Source organism: Procambarus clarkii, chromosome 18 (genome assembly GCF_040958095.1).
Source record: "Procambarus clarkii isolate CNS0578487 chromosome 18, FALCON_Pclarkii_2.0, whole genome shotgun sequence".
Lineage (NCBI taxonomy): Eukaryota > Metazoa > Arthropoda > Malacostraca > Decapoda > Cambaridae > Procambarus > Procambarus clarkii.
Window position 1 is genome coordinate 32,634,199 of NC_091167.1, and position 23,847 is coordinate 32,658,045.

Below are 23,847 nucleotides of genomic sequence, written 5' to 3' on the forward strand. Positions count from 1 at the left end.
CCTGGCCAGGTGTCTAGTGACAAGCTACACAAGTTTACATGGCCAGGTGTCTAGTGACAAGCTACACAAGTTTACCTGGCCAGGTGTCTAGTGACAAGCTACACAAGTTTACCTGGCCAGGTGTCTAGTGACAAGCTACACAAGTTTACCTGGCCAGGTGTCTAGTGACAAGCTACACAAGTTTACCTGGCCAGGTGTCTAGTGACAAGCTACACAAGTTTACCTGGCCAGGTGTCTAGTGACAAGCTACACAAGTTTACCTGGCCTGGTGTCTAGTGACAAGCTACACAAGTTTACCTGGCCAGGTGTCTAGTGACAAGCTACACAAGTTTACCTGGCCAGGTGTCTAGTGACAAGCTTCACAAGTTTACCTGGCCAGGTGTCTAGTGACAAGCTTCACAAGTTTACCTGGCCAGGTGTCAAGTGACAAGCTTCACAAGTTTACCTGGCCAGGTGTCTAGTGACAAGCTTCACAAGTTTACCTGGCCAGGTGTCTAGTGACAAGGGCACTAATGCACCAGAAGAGTAATCTATAATGTTAATGAAAATGTATAATATAGTTAATGGAAGCATTACGAAGAAAGCCTGCAAAAAAGGGTAACTCCAAAATAAAATACAAAAACATTGTAACAAGCGTTCCCGGTGGAATAAAATCTATCAAAATTTCTGGATAATCAACGGATAAGAAGGATTATGAACAGCAACAGACCATTAGAACCAAACTAATGACTATTAGATCCGATCGCCGGCCATCAAGCCTGAAATCCCTACGACCCCAGAAATGGGGAAAACAAACATCGACTGTGATCTTCACATATCCGGATCAGATGACTACCGGGTCGTCAGACGTGGCTCCTGGCGACCTTTGGTTACAAGGTCAGAAAGAAATTCAAGCCTTGGATTGTAAGAGCAATTAATGAATCAGCCGAAGAAAGGTGACAGTTTTTCTGAAAGTACCTAATAAGGCCCATCACCTCTGGAACGCAATACGGGATGTGGAGAAACAAAAGACTCAACACAACAGAGAGAGAGAGAGAGAGAGAGAGAGAGAGAGAGAGAGAGAGAGAGAGAGAGAGAGAGAGAGAGAGAGAGAGAGAGAGAGAGAGAGAGAGAGAGAGAGAGAGAGAGAGAGTGAGAAAGAGAAAGAGAAAGAGAAATAGAGAGAGAATACTACAAATAAACGAGAGAACTACATTTTTCGTATATAAATTAGTATTGACATATATAAGGATTTTGCGGTTATTTAGTTCGATGGCGATATTCATGAAATGTTGGAACGTTATCAGAAGTCGTGAGTAAAATGTGTTCATTCATAAGCAGGGAGTTTGGTGGCTCGATTAACCAGCATGTGAGCATTGTTTATGAGAACTGCTCAAATGTTCTGCATATATGGAACAAATTACTTGAACTTTCACAAATTAATAATCAATAAGACTATATGTTCAATAATCATGACCACATCTTAGATCCAATTTAAATTAATATTAAATATCCAGTCTACTTTAAAATAATAGACAGAGCCAGCCAGACGATTTGTTATTGTCGTTTTTTTTTGCAGCCAATCAGAATTATCCGTTTCAGATATATCGGAAAACCCGTAAATCACTGAATTTTATCGTGAAACGTTTTGTGTCGTAACCGGCATGTCTGAGGTGGCGTTGTCTGGGTGGTTGGTGGTAGGAAGGTAACTGGTTGATGTAGTTTTGTGGTGGTAGAGCGGGGATTTAGGCGGAGTGGGCGGGTCATTGAGTGCAGAGGGGCGGGTCATTGAGTGCAGAGGGGCGGGTCATTGAGTGCAGAGGGGCGGGTCATTGAGTGCAGAGGAGCGAGTCATGGGAACAGCACACGGGGGGGGGGGGGGGGGATGATGTATACGTGATAATTCCCCACTCCAACCCCAAATAATCCATCATTCTCCGACCCTACAGCATTCTCCTCCTCTCTCTGGCCTCCTCCACCTCGGGTAACTCTCCACACCCACCCGTCACCCTGGAAACCCTTCACCCCAGGTAACCCCTCCGCCCCCCAAGGAAACCTTCCGCCCACCCCCTCACCCCAGGCCAACCTCCGCCCACCCTCCACCCCCTGTGGCTCCACAATGCAGCCATAACATAAGAATGTGAGCTCTCCCCGTGGCCCCCACCTCCCTGTTAGCTAAGAACACACACAAAGGAATGACAGGAAACAAAGCGGTCAGGTGGTGTGCGTGTCCGTCACGGGGGGTCATGCTTGTGTAGGGGGGGGGTGCAGGTGCTGTCATTAACCTGCTTGACACCTTGTTGACACTCCCGCGACCGTCTCAACTGTTCACCTGACGATGTCGTCAAGTCAATATAGGCGCAGTAATGGACATGTTTACTCTCGAGGTGTAGATTAAGTATTTCATTCTTTCAGCCGTGTCGTCGTAGTTCCCTATCTTATGGACAAGCACAAAGACTTCTTATGTGCTTGAGAAGGTGTGGACTCCATGCTGGTGCTGCATACTCCAGTATTTTTGCGCATGCTTTCGGTAGGGTATCCTTAATGACTCCTTGCTGAGTCACTACAAATATTACGAAGGATATCGTAATTTGTCATTACATCATACGCAGCTGCCGTTATATGCTGTTCATATCGGACGTTCCATCACACCTGGCCTCTATCTGTCAGCTGGCAAGACACTACTACTTTTCTAATCATCACATCGTAATTATTTTGCATTTATTAGGAACGTACTGGAGTAGCACCTTGTCAGACTTCGCGTGCTGCTTGTTCCAGTCCTCTGGTTTATTGCAATAAACTCGCGTTATCTGCAATCGACTTGCAGAAGTTGGTTTCTCCGGTCAGATCCTTCACCCAGATCAAAAACAAAGAGTACCAGTACTCTCCCTTGTGGATGTTGTTGTTGTTATAGATTCAGCTATTCGGAACAAGTTCCAAGTAGCACGGGCTATGGTGAGCCCGTAGTGAACTTACCTGGCACAGGAGCGGTGTCCCTTGTGGAATACCAGCTCTTACTCTGCACAATGTTACTCCGTCTCCTGTCTCTCAGGTTCTCTTTCAGCCAGCCTTCTCTTCCAATTTAGTAGTTTAGTCTCCTGTGAGGAACTGAGTCAAAGGCTTTTGGCCAGTCTAAGAATATACAATCCACCCCATCTCTTTATTGTTTTTTTAATCTGTCTCAGAACGCTTTGAATCTGATGAGGAACATGTCTCTCCTTTTGTGTGTATCTGTGATAATAGGGAAGACAATGAGAATGTGATAGGCGGTGAGAAATTAGAAATGAGGATGATGTGAAACCAGTGACTACGACAAATGTGACAAAGTCTTGCTGAAATAAGGTGATTAATTAACATGATCTAATTACCCTAAGGTATTTTTAATTTAATTTTATGGCAAGTAAACATAGCGAAGAAAATTATAATTTTCTGTACAATTCTGTTTATTGTGTGTGTGCCAGGGCGTGACCCGGTGGCCTAGTAAACAAGTGACCAGGATAACACATCTTCTGCATGCAACCCGTTCTCAGACCAAGTCCATTCCACCCAGCGGTCGACCCCAAAGACGCATTCATTAATTTTAACATTCTATTCATTCAAAATTGTAATTTTCTCATATATAAATTATCGTTATTTATTAGTATATTTAGACACTGGTTAGGTTAGGTTAGGTGTTTAGGTTCTGTTGGCGATTATTTGTATTTGTAGTACGTGGGTGAAGCATTTACAGCGTTGTGGTTCGAACAAAAGTCGTCAGCGAAGCATTTGTTCCGGAAGTGTTCGGACGTCTTCAATTGTGAGTCGTGTGTAAACCGTTTTGCATTCATAAACAGGGGGTTTGGCGGCTGGATTAACGAGCTTGGATCTTTGTTTGCGAGGACGGGCTGCATTATTTAGACGATCAGCGAGACTTGCAAGGTATTACCTTCAGGGTATTGAGCGGCTCACTGGTATATAAACACGATATTCCTCACACCTTCTTTCTCACACACGCACTCACTTTCTCACACACTTTCTTTCTCATATGCTCACTTTTCCTCACACACGCACAGTAGGTTATTGCTCCTTTACCTCATAGCGAGGGTGGGGGAGGGGTAGAAATAGCCTAAGCTACTCTATCCCTTTGAGATGTATTTCTTTCTTGTCTCAATAAACATGAACTTACCTCATAGCGGAAAACAAGATGTCCCGTATGTAAACATCAGCAACAACAGTAAGCTCTTGCAGCATCGACGTAATGTTTATATTTTTTTATATATACAAGAGTTGTTACATTCTTGTACAGCCACCAGCACTCATAGCGTTTCAGGCAGGTCCTTAATCCGAATTTTCCCCGCAATACGACCCGCCAAATCGTTTAATAACCAGGTACCCATTCACTGCTGGGTGAACAGAGACTACAGTTAAGGATTGGAGCCTAGTCAATCTTCCCCTGGCCAGGATATGAACCCAGGCCAAAGCACCGGGCAAGTGCTTTACCACTGCACCACGGGCACTGCTGGTAACTTTAATCAGGGTAATTAACCCTTCTAGGTTTACATCTTCAACTAATCCCGCGTTTTTTTTGCTAGTATTTAGAACGCACTTGAGTACACATATATAGTACTGTTCTCCCCCCACAGGTGCCGCCGCCTTCACCTGCATGGTTAAGTATAATGCTCATTCGTGTTACCAGGGTGTAGTGAGGCGAGGCTTATTGCGTTGGAGCCGCACTCTCAAGGTTCCTAGTTCGAATCTTGAAACTTAGGGGGACATCGTGTTTTTTTTAGGGCAGGTGGTTGGCGTTTGTAAATATTGGTGATTGATGTTAATGCATGTTTATTTACACTTAATTTATTTAAGTAATTATTTATTTATTTATTTATTTATTTATTTATTTATTTATTTACTCAGGACTATCCTTTACAACCACATATTCCAGCACACCATGCTGTGCAGTAGGGGCCACAAACTGAACGGCCACGGGTTCGACTCCCGCGGCAGAACAGAAGCGCTTTGGCAACATTTCCTTTCACCTGATGTACCTGTTCACCTAACAGTAAACTTGTACCCAGGAGTTAATAAACTTTTGTGGGGTTGCATCCTAGTGAAGGTTAGTCGTTGGCCTAGGGGTAGGGGGGGGGCGGGGGGACCTCCCTAAGGCTTCATGTCCCCAACTATTAGATAGCATGTCAGGAGTTGTATAACAAGGCCTTGTTTAACCTAACCAGCCGGGGCAATTAGACCGACTCACAAGGGGGGGGGGGGGTAGTTAATTCTCAGAGTTAATGGTCACTACGCACGGTCAGTTAACTAAATTAATATACAGGGGACTGTAATTAACGTAATGGGCGTCATTAACTTCAGCAGCAAGGGACAGATTTACACAATTATTAGCAGGCTTCTTGTCCCCATCGAGGCCACTGGAGATGGTGGCCTATACACGCCCTAAACCGCTACACCACGACGTTGTCAAAAGCAATGCAGCGCCTAGGATTCAACTGAATCCTCTACGCCTGTCCTGAGGCTTCCACTGAAGCCATCCCATGCACTCTATGGTCCAGGAGTGCCCCCCCCTCTCATGCACTCACTCTGTGGTCCAGGAGTGCCCCCCCCTCTCATGCACTCACTCTGTGGTCCAGGAGTGCCCCCCCCCCTCTCATGCACTCTGTGGTCCAGGAGTGCCCCCCCCCCCCTCTCATGCACTCTTGCTGTGGTCCAGGAGCTCTACCTCCATCGCCCCTCAGACCAACCCTACTGAGAATCGACAACAAACCAGCTGGGACAGCCCCATCGTAGACAAAGAAGCCTAAGCATTGCTGGAGGCAACACCAGCTCCCAGTGATGGCGCTCGCCTCACAGCTGTGCGTGGACCTTACATGAACCAATTACTAGTGATTCATGTGTATAAACGTTAGAACTATGATCATTTCGGCCATAATTGACCCCGATAGCAGCCACAACAAACAATATTCGTCAATTTTAGTTGTGTTCTGTTTGCTCACCAGAGCGCGTGAGTGTGTGTAATCATGCAGGGTAAAATTATCTGGTTTTCATGTAAGATCCTCCCACACCGACGTTTCATTTTAACAGGGGTCGCGAAGAAAATACGTACATGCACGTATATGCACACACACATGTACACAGACATGCATACACACATACACACACGTTCAAACGTGCACACACGAATACACACACTCCCACACACCTTGATGAATGAGAAAGTGAATGAAATAAATGTAACAACAGAAGTGAAGACAAGACACCAACAGGAAACGGACAGGTCAAAGGCTTCAACAACACCAGTTAAGATCTCATGAACTAAGGTGTACCTATAAACTCCCATGTTAAGCTAAACACCGAGATGCCAGTTGTACAAGCAACGCCCAGGCTGCACCGGTCGAGGTGTAAAAATGAACCCAACACTTCCTTAAGTCCTTATAAGCACGGCCTTCAACCTGTATCCATCACAGGTTAAGGAGCAAATCGAGAAGAAAATGCTCCCAACTATCAAAAGTCGCCACAGAGCCAAAGTAGCGGAAGGAAGATCCACTGCGATATGGTACGAACAAGCCACTGGTTACTCCTCTTTCAAGCCTGACAAAAAGATATCCAGAGACATTACAGTAGCCATACACAGACTCAGACTTGGTTACAAGTGTTGCTGGGAGGTAATAAAGTTAAAGAGTGTCATATCTGTGGAACAGATGTAGAGGCGCCACTATTGCACTGTTTACTGGAATGTGAAGCTACTGAAGCCCTGCGCATCAAACTCAACATTAATCCAACGACAGCAGCTGCATTAGTTGCAAATTCCACAGCGACTACAATGATTAGAAAAGCATTTGAAGAATGTGACACACTAGTGAACATTCTGCATCTATATCCGCCACCAAGATAATGTTATTAAAACAAGACTAAAATCTGTGCGATAAAACAGAAGCGAAAACGAAACAGGGGAAAAGGAGAAAACCCCACCTTCATTTAAAACTTTGACCCAAATATCACAGAAACAAGGTTATCGCGAATAACCGAACTCAATTCCGGGCTCACTATATCCCGTGCTACATGGACATTTCGTTCTGAGTAGCTAAATCTAAAACAACAACAACAACCTGTATCCAATACTGTTTACATGTAACCTTAGTCACGGTTATATCATTTGCTGTGAGGCGATAAAGACTTGCAAAGTTGCTGATCCCCGTAAGTCTTGGGCGTAGCTCTGTCACTGTTGGAGGAAGACAGTCACCCTCACAGTGTCTGCTGCGGGCGGGAACCTTTGTGGTGTGCGCGGATCCACTCCTTCTCTCTTCCCCCAGACACTCACCCCACCTTAACAGTGGATTATAAACAACGGGCCAGATTCACGAAGCAGTTACGCACGTTCTTACGAACGTGTACATCTTTCGTCAATCTTTGACGGCTTTGGTTACATTTATTAAACAGTTTACTAGTATGAAAACTTCACAATCAACTGTTGTTATTGTTATAAACAGCCTCCTGGTGCTTCAAGCTCATTAACTGTTGAACGATTGTAAACAAAGCCGCCAAAGATTGAGAAAAGATAGACAGGGTTCGTAAGTATTTGCGTAACTGCTTCGTGAATCTGGCCCCAGTTCTATTAACCTTTATACACCCAGGTTCTCGACTTAAGCATTCTGTAGCCTCACAATAATGTTCCACAATGTTATAATGTGACCACAACAAATGTCGGTAATGGGTGTCGTGAACGGCTTGACTTCTCGATGGACCCGCGCGCGGGAAGCCCCATTACCTCAGGCAATATGTCATCGTTGGCCTCGACGGGAATTGGGTTCTTACGCTCATTTATATCAATTATGGCTAAATGAAGATGAGAGGGAGAGCAGTTATATAAATTGCGCGTCCCCGTCCGGAGACTGGCACCTGGGGTGGGCAGCGCCCTCTGAGGACTGCTCTTGTGGGGGACACCCTCCCCCCCCCCTTATCAAATACCTCACTTTTTTTTAACTCAATTGACCAATCCGTTAAAAATGCGATTTTTTTTAGAGTAAGAATTAAAGCATCGTTATATTGACTTTTTTTGGCACATTGGCCACAAGGTGGGTTGCCTGGGTTTTCCGTTTCTGATTAGGTAAAACAGTTCTATCTTTTACGGAGTGGAAAAGTAAGGGAACGGATTGAAATGTGAATGTTAAGTGCGTGAGGGAGACATGATGCCTTTATTTTTAGGCTTCAAGCACAAATTGAAGATGACGAGTTCTCTATGATATATATTTGTGCTTTATATTTATCGTTCTTGGAATCTAAAAACCAACTCTTAATTTTAAGCATCATTGTATTATTGTTACTTTGTAAATATATACATCCATACTGATATTATGATTATATCCTAAATATTTTAAAGAAATTACAATATTAAAGTGCATATATGTGCCATATCTCCTGATCGATCCTGTAACGTAGGCGCCATCTTCGGCTCACAAAAAGGATCCCAGCAGGTTCGATCCCCCAATTGGTACAGATACGGTTAGTCACGTTTCAGGCTTCCTGCCCCCCGACCATTAGGTAAACATTATAGCCTACCATCTGGCTGCCTCGCCACACTATTGGCGAGGCAGCCAATAGTGTGGCTGTTTTTGTTTTTGTCCTGAACATATTTCAGGACAAAAGTAAACTCGGCACATATACACGAGAAGCAGGGTACACTTCTGGATGTATACTGTATATGGTTTGCCTTATTGTTTCCCATAATCGGAGACGGGAAGCCTATTTGGCTTCTCGAGGTTCCCTCCCTTCCTCTCTAGGCCAGCTTCTGTTATCCACCGTGATACATCCCACAACAGTTGCCTAATTCCCAAGTACCAATCACCTACTAGAGGTGAACAAAGGCACCAGGTGAAAAGAAACGTGTCCAGACACGAAGGCTATAATAATACACGCACATTACAACCCACATATCAACAACACACTCATGCAGAAGACTGATAAAGAAAAGGACCTGCAGGGAGGAGTCATGATCCACCATGCAGTATTTACTTTGTAAATATATACATCCATATATATTTAGCAAGCAAGAGTTATTGAAGTTATTTAGCAAGAGCAAGTTATATAGCAAGCAAGAGCTGCACTTAACAAGAGCCAGCCAAATCATAATAATGGGAATAATTAAATAAACTGCCCGAAACGCTATATGCGTGTTAGTGGCTTTGCAAGTCAAATGTAAGAACATGTCACATGCAAGAATGTAAGAGCACAATCGACTTGAGAATGGTCCAGGACGGACCTAAACGTCGTCGTCCCTTCACCTTCTAGTGTGTAAGAGTGCCAATGTTATGTACTCTCACAAACCCAATTTAAATTCCTGTATATAAATAAATAAAATAAAGTAAAATAATAAACATTAAACCATTAATTTAACGGAAAATAAAGTGAGTATTCAGCCCTGATGCATCCCAACTGGACTAATGTATTCAAACATGGAGACCTCACCCTCAAAAAGGACATATATATATATATAACTGCTATGGAAAAAGTTAATCGTAGAACGACAACGGGGAAGATTGAGGCCCTCAGGACTAAGTCTGCAAACCAACCATAACTCCAGGGCTGATTTCATCTACAGATCTTTTTAAAATACTTAATAAATTGTAAGGTCCAGCAGACCAATTTTGCAAAAGGTCAAATGTAATTCACAAGGAAGGAAACGAAAGGCAACATCTGTAGAGAGCGCTAATCAGTTACGACTATATAGCACTTGAAAGGGGTCAGGATAAGGATTTGGGATGGGATTGAGGGAAAGGAGGGGGAGGGGTGTGGAATGGTGCCCAACCACTTCGACGGTCGGGGGATTGAACGCCGACCTGCATGAAACGAGAGCGAGACCATCGCTCTACCGTCCAGCCCAAGTGGCTGGGCTAGCTCAATTAAACCACATGCATTTAAGGACATAAAACAGGAGATGCTTTTTTTTTTCAACCCATAAGGTTATAAACCCACGGAACAGCCTTTCCACCGAAGCCGTAAATATTAAGATTATTCCAGTTTAAAATTCAGTTATTTTTTTCGGGGGAGGAGGGGGATAATAGGGGGAACTTTGAGAAACCGTTGAGGCCACTCCAGACGGTGGCTCTCAAGTAAATTCAGGCAGATGTATATGGGTTTTAATTCTCAGAATAATATAACTTTATTGAACACCTTTATTTACAATATTTCAATAAATTTGAACGTTACTTATTTACTGCCTATTATTTTTTGTTATGGTGTATCGCACGACCTTGGGGAATGTAAACAATAACAAACTCCCAGGGTTACGTTTTTACCATAAGAAATATTGTAAAAAAAATTGCCTCAATTTACTTGAGAGCCACTAACACTAGTGGCCTCGATGAGGACAGGAAGCCGGCGACTTGTCAAAGGTCCCCCGCCCTCCAATTTGCCTTGATGATCGTTTCCAAATGAAATGTTATTCAGCAATCTTGATGGTATCAACTGGCGTACATATCGTCTCCAATGGCATGCAAAATATCCGAATATGCAACCATATTAAGTCTGACGTAATACCTCGCACAGAGTACTGTATATGTATAAAACATCATTTTCTCTTGTTCAATGAAAACACAAGAATGTGATGTCTGAAGAGTTCAGGGCCACGGGTTCGATTCCATCGTACAGCCTCAGTATTTATTCATAACATTTTGGTTATTTCTGTTTGCTTAAGTTAACTTGGATATGAGAGGTTAGATAGGGTTATGCTAAGGGAGAATTGAATTGGTTAAATTATTTGGTAAGACTTGCAATAAATAAATAAGGAGGGATGGGGGGGGGTGTATTTATTAACCCTACTCTCGCCTACGGTCACAAGGAAGTTGACAGATTTTTTTCTTCAGTTTCTGGAATGATATTGGGACATTAACTGAGGGTTCTAAGAGGCTTGGCCAAAAGGTGCTGATGGTTGGTGGATCCTGGAGAATCCTGTGTGCCTTCTGTATATGGAAGGCATCTGGTTCTTACTCTTCTGGGGTAACTGCCCATTGTGGTGAGGATGGATAGAACCTGCCTTGCTGGAAGTAGCCATATGCAGCAACAGTAGTAATGAGAAGGTGTTTTCCTGGAACACGAAGTACTTTGCTTCTTACTCGAGCAGGAATCAATTTGAATTAAAGAGGTGACTTGTTGGCTAGTGCAAATATTACCTTAGTATAATAATACTAATATAATTACCGCCTGGTACATTAGTATAATCACTTGGTTATTACTGTACTTGATTAATAGTAGTATAATCACTTGAGCTAGTTATAATGTACACCCCTATAGGGTGCTTCTAGCTAATTTGTAAATGAAAATAATAGAATAAATTAACACAAACTCATGGAATCCCACATAGATATATGTAAATGTACATTATGCAATGATTCCCACACAAAAAAAAAATATTTTCAGCCTAGCCTCTCCTGAGCAGAGAGGAAAGTGTACATCATTAATATTGCAAATTTACAAACATAATTACATATATGTTCATAATACAGTATTAAATGCACAAAATAATAATATTAGATTATTCTTATAACCAAATCATTGACAATTTTACAACTGCAATTCCAAATTTGTCTAATTAGACTACAATATTCTGTGATATTTCTGAGGAATAATTATTTGCAATATTGGTCACTGGTTTACCTGTTGCTTATTTACATTAATAATTATGAATAAAAATCTTAAAATCAGACACTGACATAGAGAAAATGCAAGAGCGAATATAATAAATGCAAAAAAGAATCGTATTCATCACACTTCTCATTTTATACCAAATAGTTATTATTGGTTTGTTTATGCTAATGATATTGCTAATCATAATAGTCATAATACATAAAATAATGTTAACCAGCTTCCTAAATATTGTAATTATTTTTTGTCTGTTTCAGATATGCTGCTGTGCCTCAATAACCAGTCAAAATGGATGCGGCATCAGAGCTGATCAAACTTTCATCGAGTGATTCCATTTATGGAACACTCTCCAATTTTGATATAGAAAAGAAAATTGGAAAAGGCCAGTTTAGTGTTGTATATAAAGCAAGATGCAAAATCGACCAGGCTGTAGTGGCATTGAAAAAAGTCCAAATCTTCGAGATGATGGATTCAAAAGCCAGATTGGACTGTATGAAAGAAATTAATTTACTACAGGTGTGTAGGGTAATGCTTTTGTTTTCTCAATGATGAATTTTTTATTGTACTATATTAGGCCTTAGATAGCATACATTAAGTCTATGATTGCTTGGATTTGTTAGGTTAGATTCAGTTAGATAAGATTCAATTTGGAATGGTTCTGATTTTTTAGGTTAGGTTCATTTAGGCTCAGTGCAGTTCTTTATTTACTTTCCAATTTTTAGACTGCCATCTGGGGTAATTCAGTAATACAAAACATGAACTTTTTGGGGTTCAATAGTCTGAGTTTGATCAAATGATTGCTATAAGTACTATCATTATAGTACAGTATTCCAATTACTACGTGGCACTGCATAGTTTTTCCTAACTCCTTCATTTATTTCAGAACTTTTACCTAATAACCCTATTTAATTTTGCACATGTTTAAATTCAAATACTTAAAGATATTTACTCTCTCCTAAAATGCATTCCATTGTACTATATGGTACTGTACTATGTTGAGCCACAGTACAGTATTTATGTTTTTTCAGAATGTTAATTTATTTTCTGTTTCACCATTTATTATTAATGTACATTGATAAATGGATTGGTGAGGTCAGGAATGCTAATATCTTCTTGTTTTCAATCAATATACATTTTGTGTACGTATTTAATCTGTATGAACTTCTCCATATAACCTTTGAAAATCTTGGCCATTATTTATCAACTCTTTCAAGAGCTCCCAGAGTTTTTACATTATTATAGCATTTCTATGCTGCTTTAGATATTATTCAGAAAATTAATTTTATTTTATTTTATTATATCAGTACACGATATATATATTAACAATTTTTCTTTCTACAGAAACTCAATCATCCAAACATCATCCAATACTTGGCATCATTCATCGAGGATAATGAGCTGAACATTGTCCTGGAGTTGGCAGATGCAGGTGACCTCTCTCGTATGATTAGGCATTTCCGGAAGCAGCAGCGGCTGATTCCAGAAAGAACAATATGGAAATACTTTGTACAGCTTTGCTCTGCATTAGACCACATGCACTCAAAAAGAATTATGCATAGAGGTAAGTTGGATTTGTTATTAAAGAAAGCTTGACTTGTATGTACATAAAAGACTGGAATATGTCTCTCTTTTATTTTCAGAAATTCAACTGTTCTGAGGGGGTTATTACATTGTTGTTGCGAGTGTGTTCAGTAGGTACCACTGTATGTAGATAATGTTGTGTTGTGTAAACACAATACTGTGTAACAATGTTGTGTGTTATGTAGATGTAGACAATGTTGTTATGTAAATGTAGACAATGCTGTTTATTGTGTAGATGTTCTGCACAATAACTTTTCTCACTGTCTTTTCATTACATATTGCTTTATCACCGTCACGTTAAGAAATATAGGTAAAGTTTAAGAGGGTAGTTTTAGCTGTAATAATGTCTTGCTCACTTTGTACTCAGCACTCAGTGCTTCTTAGGATCCCACTAATACTATTCTTTATAAGCGTTATTTTTTGGGGAAAGCTTTCCTTGGTGACTCCTGAGTTCTCCCTCAGCTAACCAGATGAGGAGGGAGCCACTTAGTAGACCATCAGAAGAGGGCATTTTGTTACATTCAGTGCTGATTTTTTCACAAAAGTTATCACAAAATACTTTCTCTTGCTCGTACAGATATCAAGCCTGCTAATGTTTTCATCACTGCCCAAGGAGTGGTAAAATTAGGAGACTTAGGCCTCGGACGATTCTTCAGCTCAAAAACAACTGCAGCACATTCACTAGTGGGCACACCATACTACATGAGTCCAGAGAGAATCCATGAACATGGCTACAACTTTAAGAGTGATATCTGGTCTTTAGGATGCTTATTATATGAGGTAATCTTTATTCCTTTTTCTCAATGTGCTGACAACAAGGTCTGAAATTTTAGTAATATAATTTAACTTACTAAATCATTGAATATTTTAATAATTTTTCTTTTAGCTATACTGTATATATTAATTATACAGTTCATATTTATATTTATGCATGCATGCAAACGGAATAAGTATACTCTGGCTGTTGGTAAAATTTTGCACCTGGTGAATTAGTCCTAAAAGAAACAGTGCACATACTAGAAAGGGATTCAGCATCAGCAAAGTTTTCACTATTTAACAAGGAATGATTTGTACATTATTTCATCAACCATTTTCTGTCTTATAATAATTCTAGTTAATAAATTTTAACAGACCATTTTAAGCTGTGTATGTTTCATTGTAGCCTTCGTTTACAGATGGCAGCCTTACAAAGTCCTTTTTATGGTGATAAGATGAATCTTTATTCACTGTGCAAGAAAATTGAAACCTGTGATTACCCTCCTCTTCCTTCAGACCATTATTCTTCTCAGGTTAGTTTTGACTTTCGTATATATTTGTTTTGACTGAAAATTACAAGAAACTTAGATGATTTTAAAGAAAGTAGAATTTACTATTAATTCTGCTGACTACAGTTGTTTTGAAAATGACTGAGAAAGACAAAGTCAGATGGCAAGAAGATGGGTTATGTATTGTTTGGTTTATCACAAACAAGGTAAATTTGAGACTGTTAATTGGTAATATGGCAAGTCTAGAAATAAAGTACATGAGCGACAAATAAATTATCAGTGAATTAAATAGGAAATAAAGCAGAATTATTCTTACGCAGGCTTCATGTACTTAGGGTTCCCTTCCCTGAGTGCTCTGTAAGTACTACCCTTGGGGTTTGGGGTTATCTTCCACAAGTCACCTTGGGTCTACCTCTATTGGTATTTTGCCTCTTGGTGATTGACTGCCCCAAGCATTTGGGGGTTTTCCTCCTTGTTTACCTTGGGGTAAGTGGTAGTTTTTGCACTGGTAGGGACGCGGGGTACTGAGCAGCTAGTTTTCACGTAAAACAGTGGCCGGCTCTGTTCCTCCTGGGTACGTTATCCTCTTGCAGATTTTTTTTTTTTCTGTTGGGGGGTCTGCCTTTGTTGGTGACACCGTCTATTAGGTTGGTGACAACTTCGACCCGGAGTCCTGCGAACATTGTTGTTTGTTTGTGGGTCAATCCACCCAATCTGATGATGATATTATTCAGGTGCAGGTGGCTCGGTCGTTGCATGATTGGTTTTGTTGTGGGGCGTCAGAGTTACCGCTTTCGTTGTCTTCCGTTTGGGTTGAATCTGGTGCCTCGCGTGTTCACACGCTTTACCCAGATCGTGGTGGCCCGTCTGCATCTTTTAGGTATTCGGGTGTTGGCTTACCTTGACGACTGGCTGGTTTGGGCTCCCAGTTTGGTTTGGGCACCACGGCCTCTGTGGCCGAGGACGTGCTTATGGTTGATCCAGTTTCCCCTTCCCTGTTCCTGGGTTCAGGTCTCTCAGGTCATCCGCAGGGTTATTTGGTCTAGCCAGCCTGCAGTCTATTCCCATGCCCATGACGTTCATAAGTTTGCTGCACTTGCTGCATTTTCAGTAATATGTCCTGGGCTGACATTCGGGCATGGGGGTTTTTAGAGGTCGAACAGGGTCCAGGATACACACTACCTCGTTAATGTTCCTGGGTCTAGTTGAGCCTGTGTCGCTTTGAGTCGGTGGTTGCAGCCTGTTGACTCAACTTCGAGTTGAGGTGTGATCACCGACCGCCTCCCGGGTAAGGCCCTCTTGTTTTCGTCTTTGGTGAAGTAGCTCCGGGGAGCCGAAGGGGCTCCGCCCAGAAAACCAGCATTGAATGTAATGAAACGCCATTTCCTGGGTGAATCCCGGAGGCTTCCCGGCAACCCTCCCTCCCTCCGGTTGGTGGTTTTGTCTGTTTTTTATATCCAGCCTCAGAACTGGTGGGTGGATCGCTGGCGTGAGGGTCTGGGGCTCCCCCTTCCCCCTTCTGGGAAGGGGGGAACTGTGCAGATATGTGACGCGGCTCGTGTGACATCATGCTTGTTTGCTTATATTCATTTGGGGAGTTCTGTCCACTAGTTTGTCTATTTTAGTCATTTTTACTAGAATAGGGGTTTGTTTTGAGGTGCTTACCTTTTAGAATGCCTGGCCCAGTTGATGGCAGACATGCTCCAAATCCCATGTGCATTTCTATAGGCCATTGCTCCATGTGCCTCTCTGAGGGGGCCAGGTTCTGGCTGTGGTCTCCCGGTAGGCCTAGAACTTCATTCACACTGATGCCAAAGTTTAGGGATTTACATATCAGGCTGGTGCTTCCCGGGACTCAATCAAAAAATGGCGTTTCATTACATTCGACGCCCTTTTTTTTGTTAAAATTACTTTCTTGAGAAAAATATAATGATCTTTAGAGTTGAATGATTGGAGGAAAAGAAAAGTTTTTTCTTCAGGGTGTTAGGATTTTTAAACAGAAACCCAGCAGAATAAGAAGTACTAACTATAACTCAAATAGGAGAGACTCGGACTATCAGAATGATAAAATATATTCGGTATATTAAAATAATATGCATATTGATCATTATGAGCACTGTAAAATTACTAAAATTTTGGAATAAACTAGTCAAGCTCTTAGTCATGCTCACACAGAAATCACAATAGCGTGATGCATCAAATGAATAAATCTGAACCAGTTCAGAACCAAATGAACAAGTTCGAACCCTCGTCACGGCCCTTGTGGATTTGATCTTAGTCATGCTCTTTTTATTTACGTATATTAAGAGCTTGACTAGTTTATTCCAAAATATTAGTAATTTTACAGTACATAGTGCTCAACTATTGTATTCTTGCTTTTAGTTAAGAGTTAATTGAGAGGAGTGATTTAAGATGTATTACTAGAGGTATCTGAAACATTATAATCTGTTTTGTTTACAGCTCCGAACATTGGTAGATAGCTGCATAAATCCTGAACCAGACAATCGACCAGATATTGTACATGTGTATGGTGTTGCTCGGGAGATGCATGGCCAGTCCCAGTCACCAAGCTCTTGTAACTCAGCCATGTCTGCTGCCCGAATATCAAATGCAGAAGAAAGAATTATTGATGAAAGTAGACGCAGCTTAGAAGAAATCAAACTTAGAGACTAGCAACGCGCAAACTGGCGTAAGTATGCACGGTGTGATGATAAAAATGAAAAAAATGCCCTGGGTGCACCTAGTGCTTGGAATGAATCCAATACAGCTGGAAATTCTCCTATAGTAGATAAGGGTCTTAATGCAGATGCTGGGATGGCAGGTCCTTCCATTGGAATAAGTACAGCAGGTGATGCATGGTCTCGTGCCCCTAGAACACTTGCTCCATCAGATTCTTATGAAAGCATTGGAAGCAATCGTAGTCGGAGTCGCAGACGAACTTCAAGCTCCTCTGATAAGTCAGAGAACACAGGGCAGCAGCGACCCTCTTTGCGTACTCGCCTTCCTGGAAGTTCACGAGATGACCTCTCACTTATTTCCTTCTCAAATGGTAGTGACATAAGGAGTTCATCATCACGTGAGGTTTTGATTACTCCACCTCAGGGAGCCGGGATGTACCCACCAAGGAACCGCTACAATGTGAAACTCCCACCTCTCAGCAAAAGAGAATATTAAACCCTCTATGTACACTGACATCCTAGTGTTATTGCCAAATTGTATTAAGTTTATCTTGTGCCATTAGCACAAAACATTGGTAGAAATTAATTGGGAAGAAATATGCAAAATTTTAATTTTAGAATTAATTCAATTCAACCAGTGCCATTTGTAGATTTGTGACATAAATTTTCAGTGGAGAAATATGCTTAAAGTATCACTTAAGGTGCTGTTATCGTGCATACATATGCCAGTTGAGGCAGACGAAAGAATGAATGTACTGTAATTTCTTTGGTGGTATTCTTACTGATATTGGATGTATGTTGCTAATTATTATGAGCAAGAGTAGTGTTTATCATGATAGCCACAAAATGTGAGCTTCAAGTGATAAAGATTAATTAATAATACTGTGGGCTGAATGAGTGTATATTTGAAAGTTTATAACTATTGCACTTTACCACATTATTTGTTTATAATGTGGATTGCTAATCATAACCATCCATTTTTCTGTGATAATATGTTTCGACTTTCTCATATAAATATTGTTGGCCTATTTTATACTGGTTATATTTCAGCCTATGTATGGGAGGGTGGACATGTCAGATTTTAATAAAACCTAGATAGTTTACAGGGGCTCATAGTCACTGTACAAATTAATTCTAACTGAAATGGACATTTACTTCATTACTTGAGTAGGTAAAATGAGTCTACATTTCGCAATCCTAGTAAGAAGACATAACTCATACAAGTGATTGAATAACTTTAAAACTGCTTAAGAATTATTCATCTACCAACCTAACTGCATACCTTTCTATAACTTAAGTTACAAGTTTAAGTGTGGTTTAATTAAAAATTTCCATGGCTTTATTGGGCATGGCAATGAATGTGTTTTTGGCAAGATAAAAGCCCAAATGTTCTTCAGCAGCTTTGGCCATTTGCAAAAAATTTGTAATATTATTTATGTTTTAATGTTTTAAACATTAATATTACCTTGCATATTAAGCAAAAACTCAATAAAACAGGTGTTTGTATTCAGTTTTGATCTGTTAGCTAAAGGTTGCTTACGTTCACATTTGTTACAAAGTTCACATTTGTTATGTTATGAGTTCACATTTGTTACAAAGGTGAACTTGCAAATCATGAATTTTTGTTTTGTTCTATACTGCTACTGTACAAACGTCTAGTGCTCATATATTAGCACTAGAAGTTTGCAAAAATTAAGAGCTACAGAATATGCAATTATTGTATTTATGGCAGTTCTTTGGAGTTCTGACTGCGGTTTATTTGCTTTGTCAGCTGACTGTTCCATGTATACATTTGAACTGTTTATTGATCAGAAACACAGACACCAGTATAAATGTAGTTTGACTTTTTTTTACTATTTTCTGAAAGAGGAAAGATTAATGGAAGTATAAAAGAAAAAGATGAATACTGTATATTTACTAAATGTTAAGTCTGTACTTCATCCAGTAGATTTTGTTAAAGGTAGGATTTACAACTTTTCTTTAGCCTAGTTTACCTTACATTCCATCTAAGTTGGTTTTAACCCTTACACTGCTCCAATCTTTTTAACCCTTACACTGCTCTAATCCTGTTAACAAGATTAGAGCAGTGTAATGGTTAAGTAGTCATTATGTAAGATACCCGGATGTGTACTGTTAGGTCTTAAATTTTATTAACATGTCTATATAGTCATTCTGGCTGAGCATTTTCTCCTCATAAGTACCTTACTTTTAATAACATGTAAATTCAGTAACAGTATTAAGTGAGAATAGTTGAATAAACACAACAGGTGCAACTAGGCTAGTAGGTGAGGCATAAAGAGTTAAGCCTCACTCGCTTCCCTGTAGTCACCGATTGATTAGTACACTGATATCTTTGTCTGATACACAGTATATATATATACAGTACTGTGCTGCAAACTTTCAAAAGAAAAAATGCTGTATATTGATATCTACAAAATGGAGGGGCTTAAATAAGCAGACTATTTCAAATCTGAATGCTGTGCTTTTAAAATCAGTGTCTAAATAATGGGTTTTTGTAAAGTGTATGAGTAAATACTGATTGTTAATAGTGCTGCATACTATGATCAATGTTAGCACTAAAAGAATTGTGTTTATAGTTGTACACTAAAATAAATTAGGGTTGGCAAATTGAAAGGTAATCATTGTGCATAGGTAATTAAGGCATTATATGTACAGCATATTACTGCACATGCTAAAATCACCTTTATACTAAAATCACCATTATACTTATGCATTAAATTACAGTTGATTGGGCCCCCAAAAATATATGATATATGAGAAAATGTCGACAGCTAGAAACCATAAACACAGTATGTTTTTTTTGGAAGGCTGCTGAATGCTGGTAACCTATTTTACAAAATAAGTGTTTTTTGTTCAATGAAAAATTAATAAATATCTCTGTTATTTGAAACTTTGTTAATTTCATGAATATGATTTGTCAGTCTCTGTAATACATACAGTGCATTTAATGACATTCCCATAGTGTCGGATTGGTCATTTCAGGGGTGGCCCTGCTACTTATAAGTTGGCACTCAATGTGCGATGGTCCATGTGGTTTGGCCCCGTTCCTTCACCCAGGTCTCCTGGCTCCTATCCAGTCCCCATATTAGTGCCTTCTCATAAATTTCTTACATCTCTCTGATACATGCATGTTTCATCCTCTTTTTTAAGTAAGTTTTCATACATCCAGGTATTATATTTGAAACTAATCTTACTGCATATTTTATATAGATTACACCAGTGGTAGGTCAGCCAGAGTAAAATTTGTATTACAGCTAATTTCAGTTAGCACAGTATGCCTAAGTACTTACGACTATCAGATTATTTATCGTGCATTTTTATGCACAAGTAAAGGTTATAATGAACATAATTATGATCTAATAGCTTCATGTATTTGTGTAATCTTTTATATCAATCACTTGTTTGGGGCAAATTTCTTCCATAAATGTTAGTTAAACATTATTTATAGTTTTGTATAAATGTTTACCTAAAGATCTTGCCTAGTAATTTGTACTTTTTAATTTTCTATTAAGTTCTGTACAATATTTTTAAGTGACTTATCAAGTGATTACTGTATTCTATAATGTTCATTAATCAAAATTTATTTGTTTCAGCAATGATTGTAATTAAATACAAGACTTTTTAAGTTATCCATTTTTTGGTGCTAATAGTGTAGTTGTGTTTCATGATTGCATTTCCCTTTATGTTTTGTTTTATATTCATCCATTTGTTATCATAAAATTTTACTAATAATGTATAATTATCATTGTTAGTAAAGTCAAACCTCAATATGATATGTGAGTCTTCTGCTTCATGTAATTTAAGATCTTTATAACAGTTAAGTACTTTTAGATAACCTCTTGATGAAGTGTGGGTAGTTGAGGGTATCTTGGGGAAGTGTGGGTATTTGAGGGTATCATGGTGAAGTGTGGGTAGTTGAGGGTATCATGGTGAAGTGTGGGTAGTTGAGGGTATCTCAGTGAAGTGTGGGTAGTTGAGGGATATCTTGGTGAAGTGTGGGCAGTTGAGGGTATCTTGGGGAAGTGTGGGTAGTTGAGGGTATCTTGGTGAAGTGTGGGTAGTTGAGAGTATCTTGGTGAAGTGTGGGTAGTTGAGGGTATCTTGGTGAAGTGTGGGTATTTGAGGGTATCTCGGTGAAGTGTGGGTATTTGAGGGGTATCTTGGTGAAGTGTGGGTAGTTGAGGGTATCTAAATTATAGTGTGTGTACATGGAAAGGATGAGATAGGCAAGGAGTGATTTGTGTAAATCTCTCTTTTTCAAACATTAAGTAATGTGCTGTTTGAAATATTTTATTGCTTGAAAATTTTGTTAGATTTAAATTCCAACTAATCACCTAAATCTTAAATATTGTACTTAGCTTATTTACATTATATATTAATGTATGTTATATTCAAGTACAGTATCTAGCTTTTCTACAAGCTTGCATCATTAATTTATCTTTTAATATGTACAGTACAGCATTTAGTTCCCCTGTTTAGAATTTGATTATGGCAAATAGGTACAATTTGCCTGATGGTCCATAGGAACTCAATATTCCTCTGTAAAGTTTATGTAAGAATGAGTTTAGGGGGGTGAGGAACCCCTTGGCCTACCTGAACTCTTAACAAGGATTATTTCATGCGAGAGGAATAAGGATGCAGTATTGTATAGACTACAGTACTAATGTATGTGCATGCATTTCGTTTTGTTTTAATATCTACATGTAAATTATCTGTAAAAGTTGCCAAGTTACGAGTGATTTTTTTAATGTTATTGTATAGTAAAACACATTTTCAGTTTGGAGGTTGGACAGGGCAAAGGCATAAATCGCTTTCACAGTTTTGCTTGTGTTTCGATAATAACTTTTTGGTAAAATACATATGCCCCAGTTTATCTATATAAACTATGTAGATAATAATTATACATTTGCATAGGTATAAGAATCTAAGTGCAAATCGCAAAGCTTTATAATACTCGAAGATAATTTTTGAAACAATATTCAATTACAGGTGTACTGTACTATGTTCTGAAGCAAAAGGACTCAAGAATGAGCTTACCTTAGTCAAAAGATAGACTAGTGCCAAGACCGAGTAAGAAGGCTGTAAACATTTTAATTTAATTCTAAGCCCAATAATATCATGCTTTGTTCTCAGTTCACTTGCCCACATACAACAGAGGGGTGTCAAGTTTGCATGTGCATTTATGTTTAAAAGATAGATGTAGAAAGGAACAGTCTATGTAATGGAAATTTATATTACTGTATTTGTTTTTATATTTTTCTGAATATTCATTGCTGTATTTCCTGTTATTAGGAAATGCACATTTTTATTGTATCACCCTGTATCCTATGTTAGCGTACACAGTCAAGGACATTTACTAATGTGAAAGCTAAACCATATTCTAGAATCCTTAAAAAAATATTGAGCAATAGTAATGGATCTCAAGCTACTGTATTTACATTGGCAATAGCCATAATATTTGACGAAGATCTTGCACATGTCGGCCAGACTGTAATGTGACAGAAGTTGTACACTATATGATGTAAAGGAGAATACAATAATTAACTTATTAAAGTATTAGGACATTTAGGAGATGTAGTTTATGATACATGATGTGCAAAAATATTTTGAACAATGTATCTGTAAGTACACAATTTAAAAGCCACATGGCCTACAATTATAGATGATGAATTGCTGTGCAATACTGTATTACAATCATTACACTGTATTACAATACTCACAGTGTTGTATTATGATACTCTCACAGTGTTGTATTACAATACTCTCACAGTACTGTACAATATGTACAATTAGTGCAGATTGACGAAGCCTCAATGCTTGGCTTGCAGGCCAAACCTCTGTCGCACCTTGTTACCTACAATTGTAAATAGCCACATTTTTCTCACTGTAAATAGGGAAGTTACAAATTCAAAAAAAAACATAAGTAAAACGATTCACTTGTAACAATGTATTAAATAAAAAATATAAATTCTACCAAGATTAATTTTAATAAATATACTGAATATATTAAGTACTGTCGTGGTTTATATCAATTATGACCTCTAAAATAATTACATTTTGTCCATAGTCATATTCGCCATCACATGAATGGTGCTGAATTTCTAGCGACATAAGAGTTTCTTATTTAAATAGTGAGTCAGGTACATTATGAGTGATAATGAAAAATTGCTCCGTCAAGTACAGGAATAATTCATCTGTGCTACAAGAGTGTCATCCTAAGTGTTTTTTATTTTTTGGGGTTATATTAATCTACTTTGGGTGTACTTCTGTATATGTGTGTGTGTGTGTGTGTGTGTGCATATATATATATATATATATATATATATATATATATATATATATATATATATATATATATATATATATATATATATATATATATATATATATATATATATATATATATATATATATATATATATATATGTATATATATATGTCGTACCTAGTAGCCAGAACGCACTTCTCAGCCTATCATGCAAGGCCCGATTTGCCTAATAAGCCAAGTTTTCCTGAATTAATATATTTTCTCTAATTATTTTCTTATGAAATGATAAAGCTACCCATTTCATTATGTATGAGGTCAATTTTTTTTATTAGGGTTAAAATTAACGTAGATATATGACCGAACCTAACCAACCCTACCTAACCTAACCTAACCTATCATTATAGGTTAGGTTAGGTTAGGTACCCAA

The 23,847-nt window shown here is 39.0% G+C and overlaps 1 protein-coding gene across 6 annotated transcripts in view; it reads left to right on the forward strand.

The window, feature by feature from the left end:
* LOC123754399 (serine/threonine-protein kinase Nek7) overlaps positions 1 to 23,125 on the forward strand; it is a 45,414-nt gene extending 22,289 nt beyond the window's left edge. The window contains exons 1-6 of one of the 6 annotated variants that reach the window (XM_069326479.1): positions 10,220 to 10,249; positions 11,865 to 12,123; positions 12,949 to 13,168; positions 13,766 to 13,968; positions 14,364 to 14,477; positions 16,914 to 23,125. In XM_069326479.1, coding sequence (XP_069182580.1) covers positions 11,896 to 12,123; positions 12,949 to 13,168; positions 13,766 to 13,968; positions 14,364 to 14,477; positions 16,914 to 17,126 — 978 coding nt within the window. In that variant the 5' untranslated portion in view covers positions 10,220 to 10,249; positions 11,865 to 11,895 and the 3' untranslated portion in view covers positions 17,127 to 23,125. Of the gene's footprint in view, positions 1 to 10,219; positions 11,108 to 11,864; positions 12,124 to 12,948; positions 13,169 to 13,765; positions 13,969 to 14,363; positions 14,478 to 16,913 lie in introns of those variants that run through there. The other 5 variants (XM_045736779.2, XM_069326477.1, XM_045736777.2 and 2 more) reach the window with 5 other exon arrangements.
* The last annotated feature ends 722 nt before the right edge of the window (positions 23,126 to 23,847 follow it).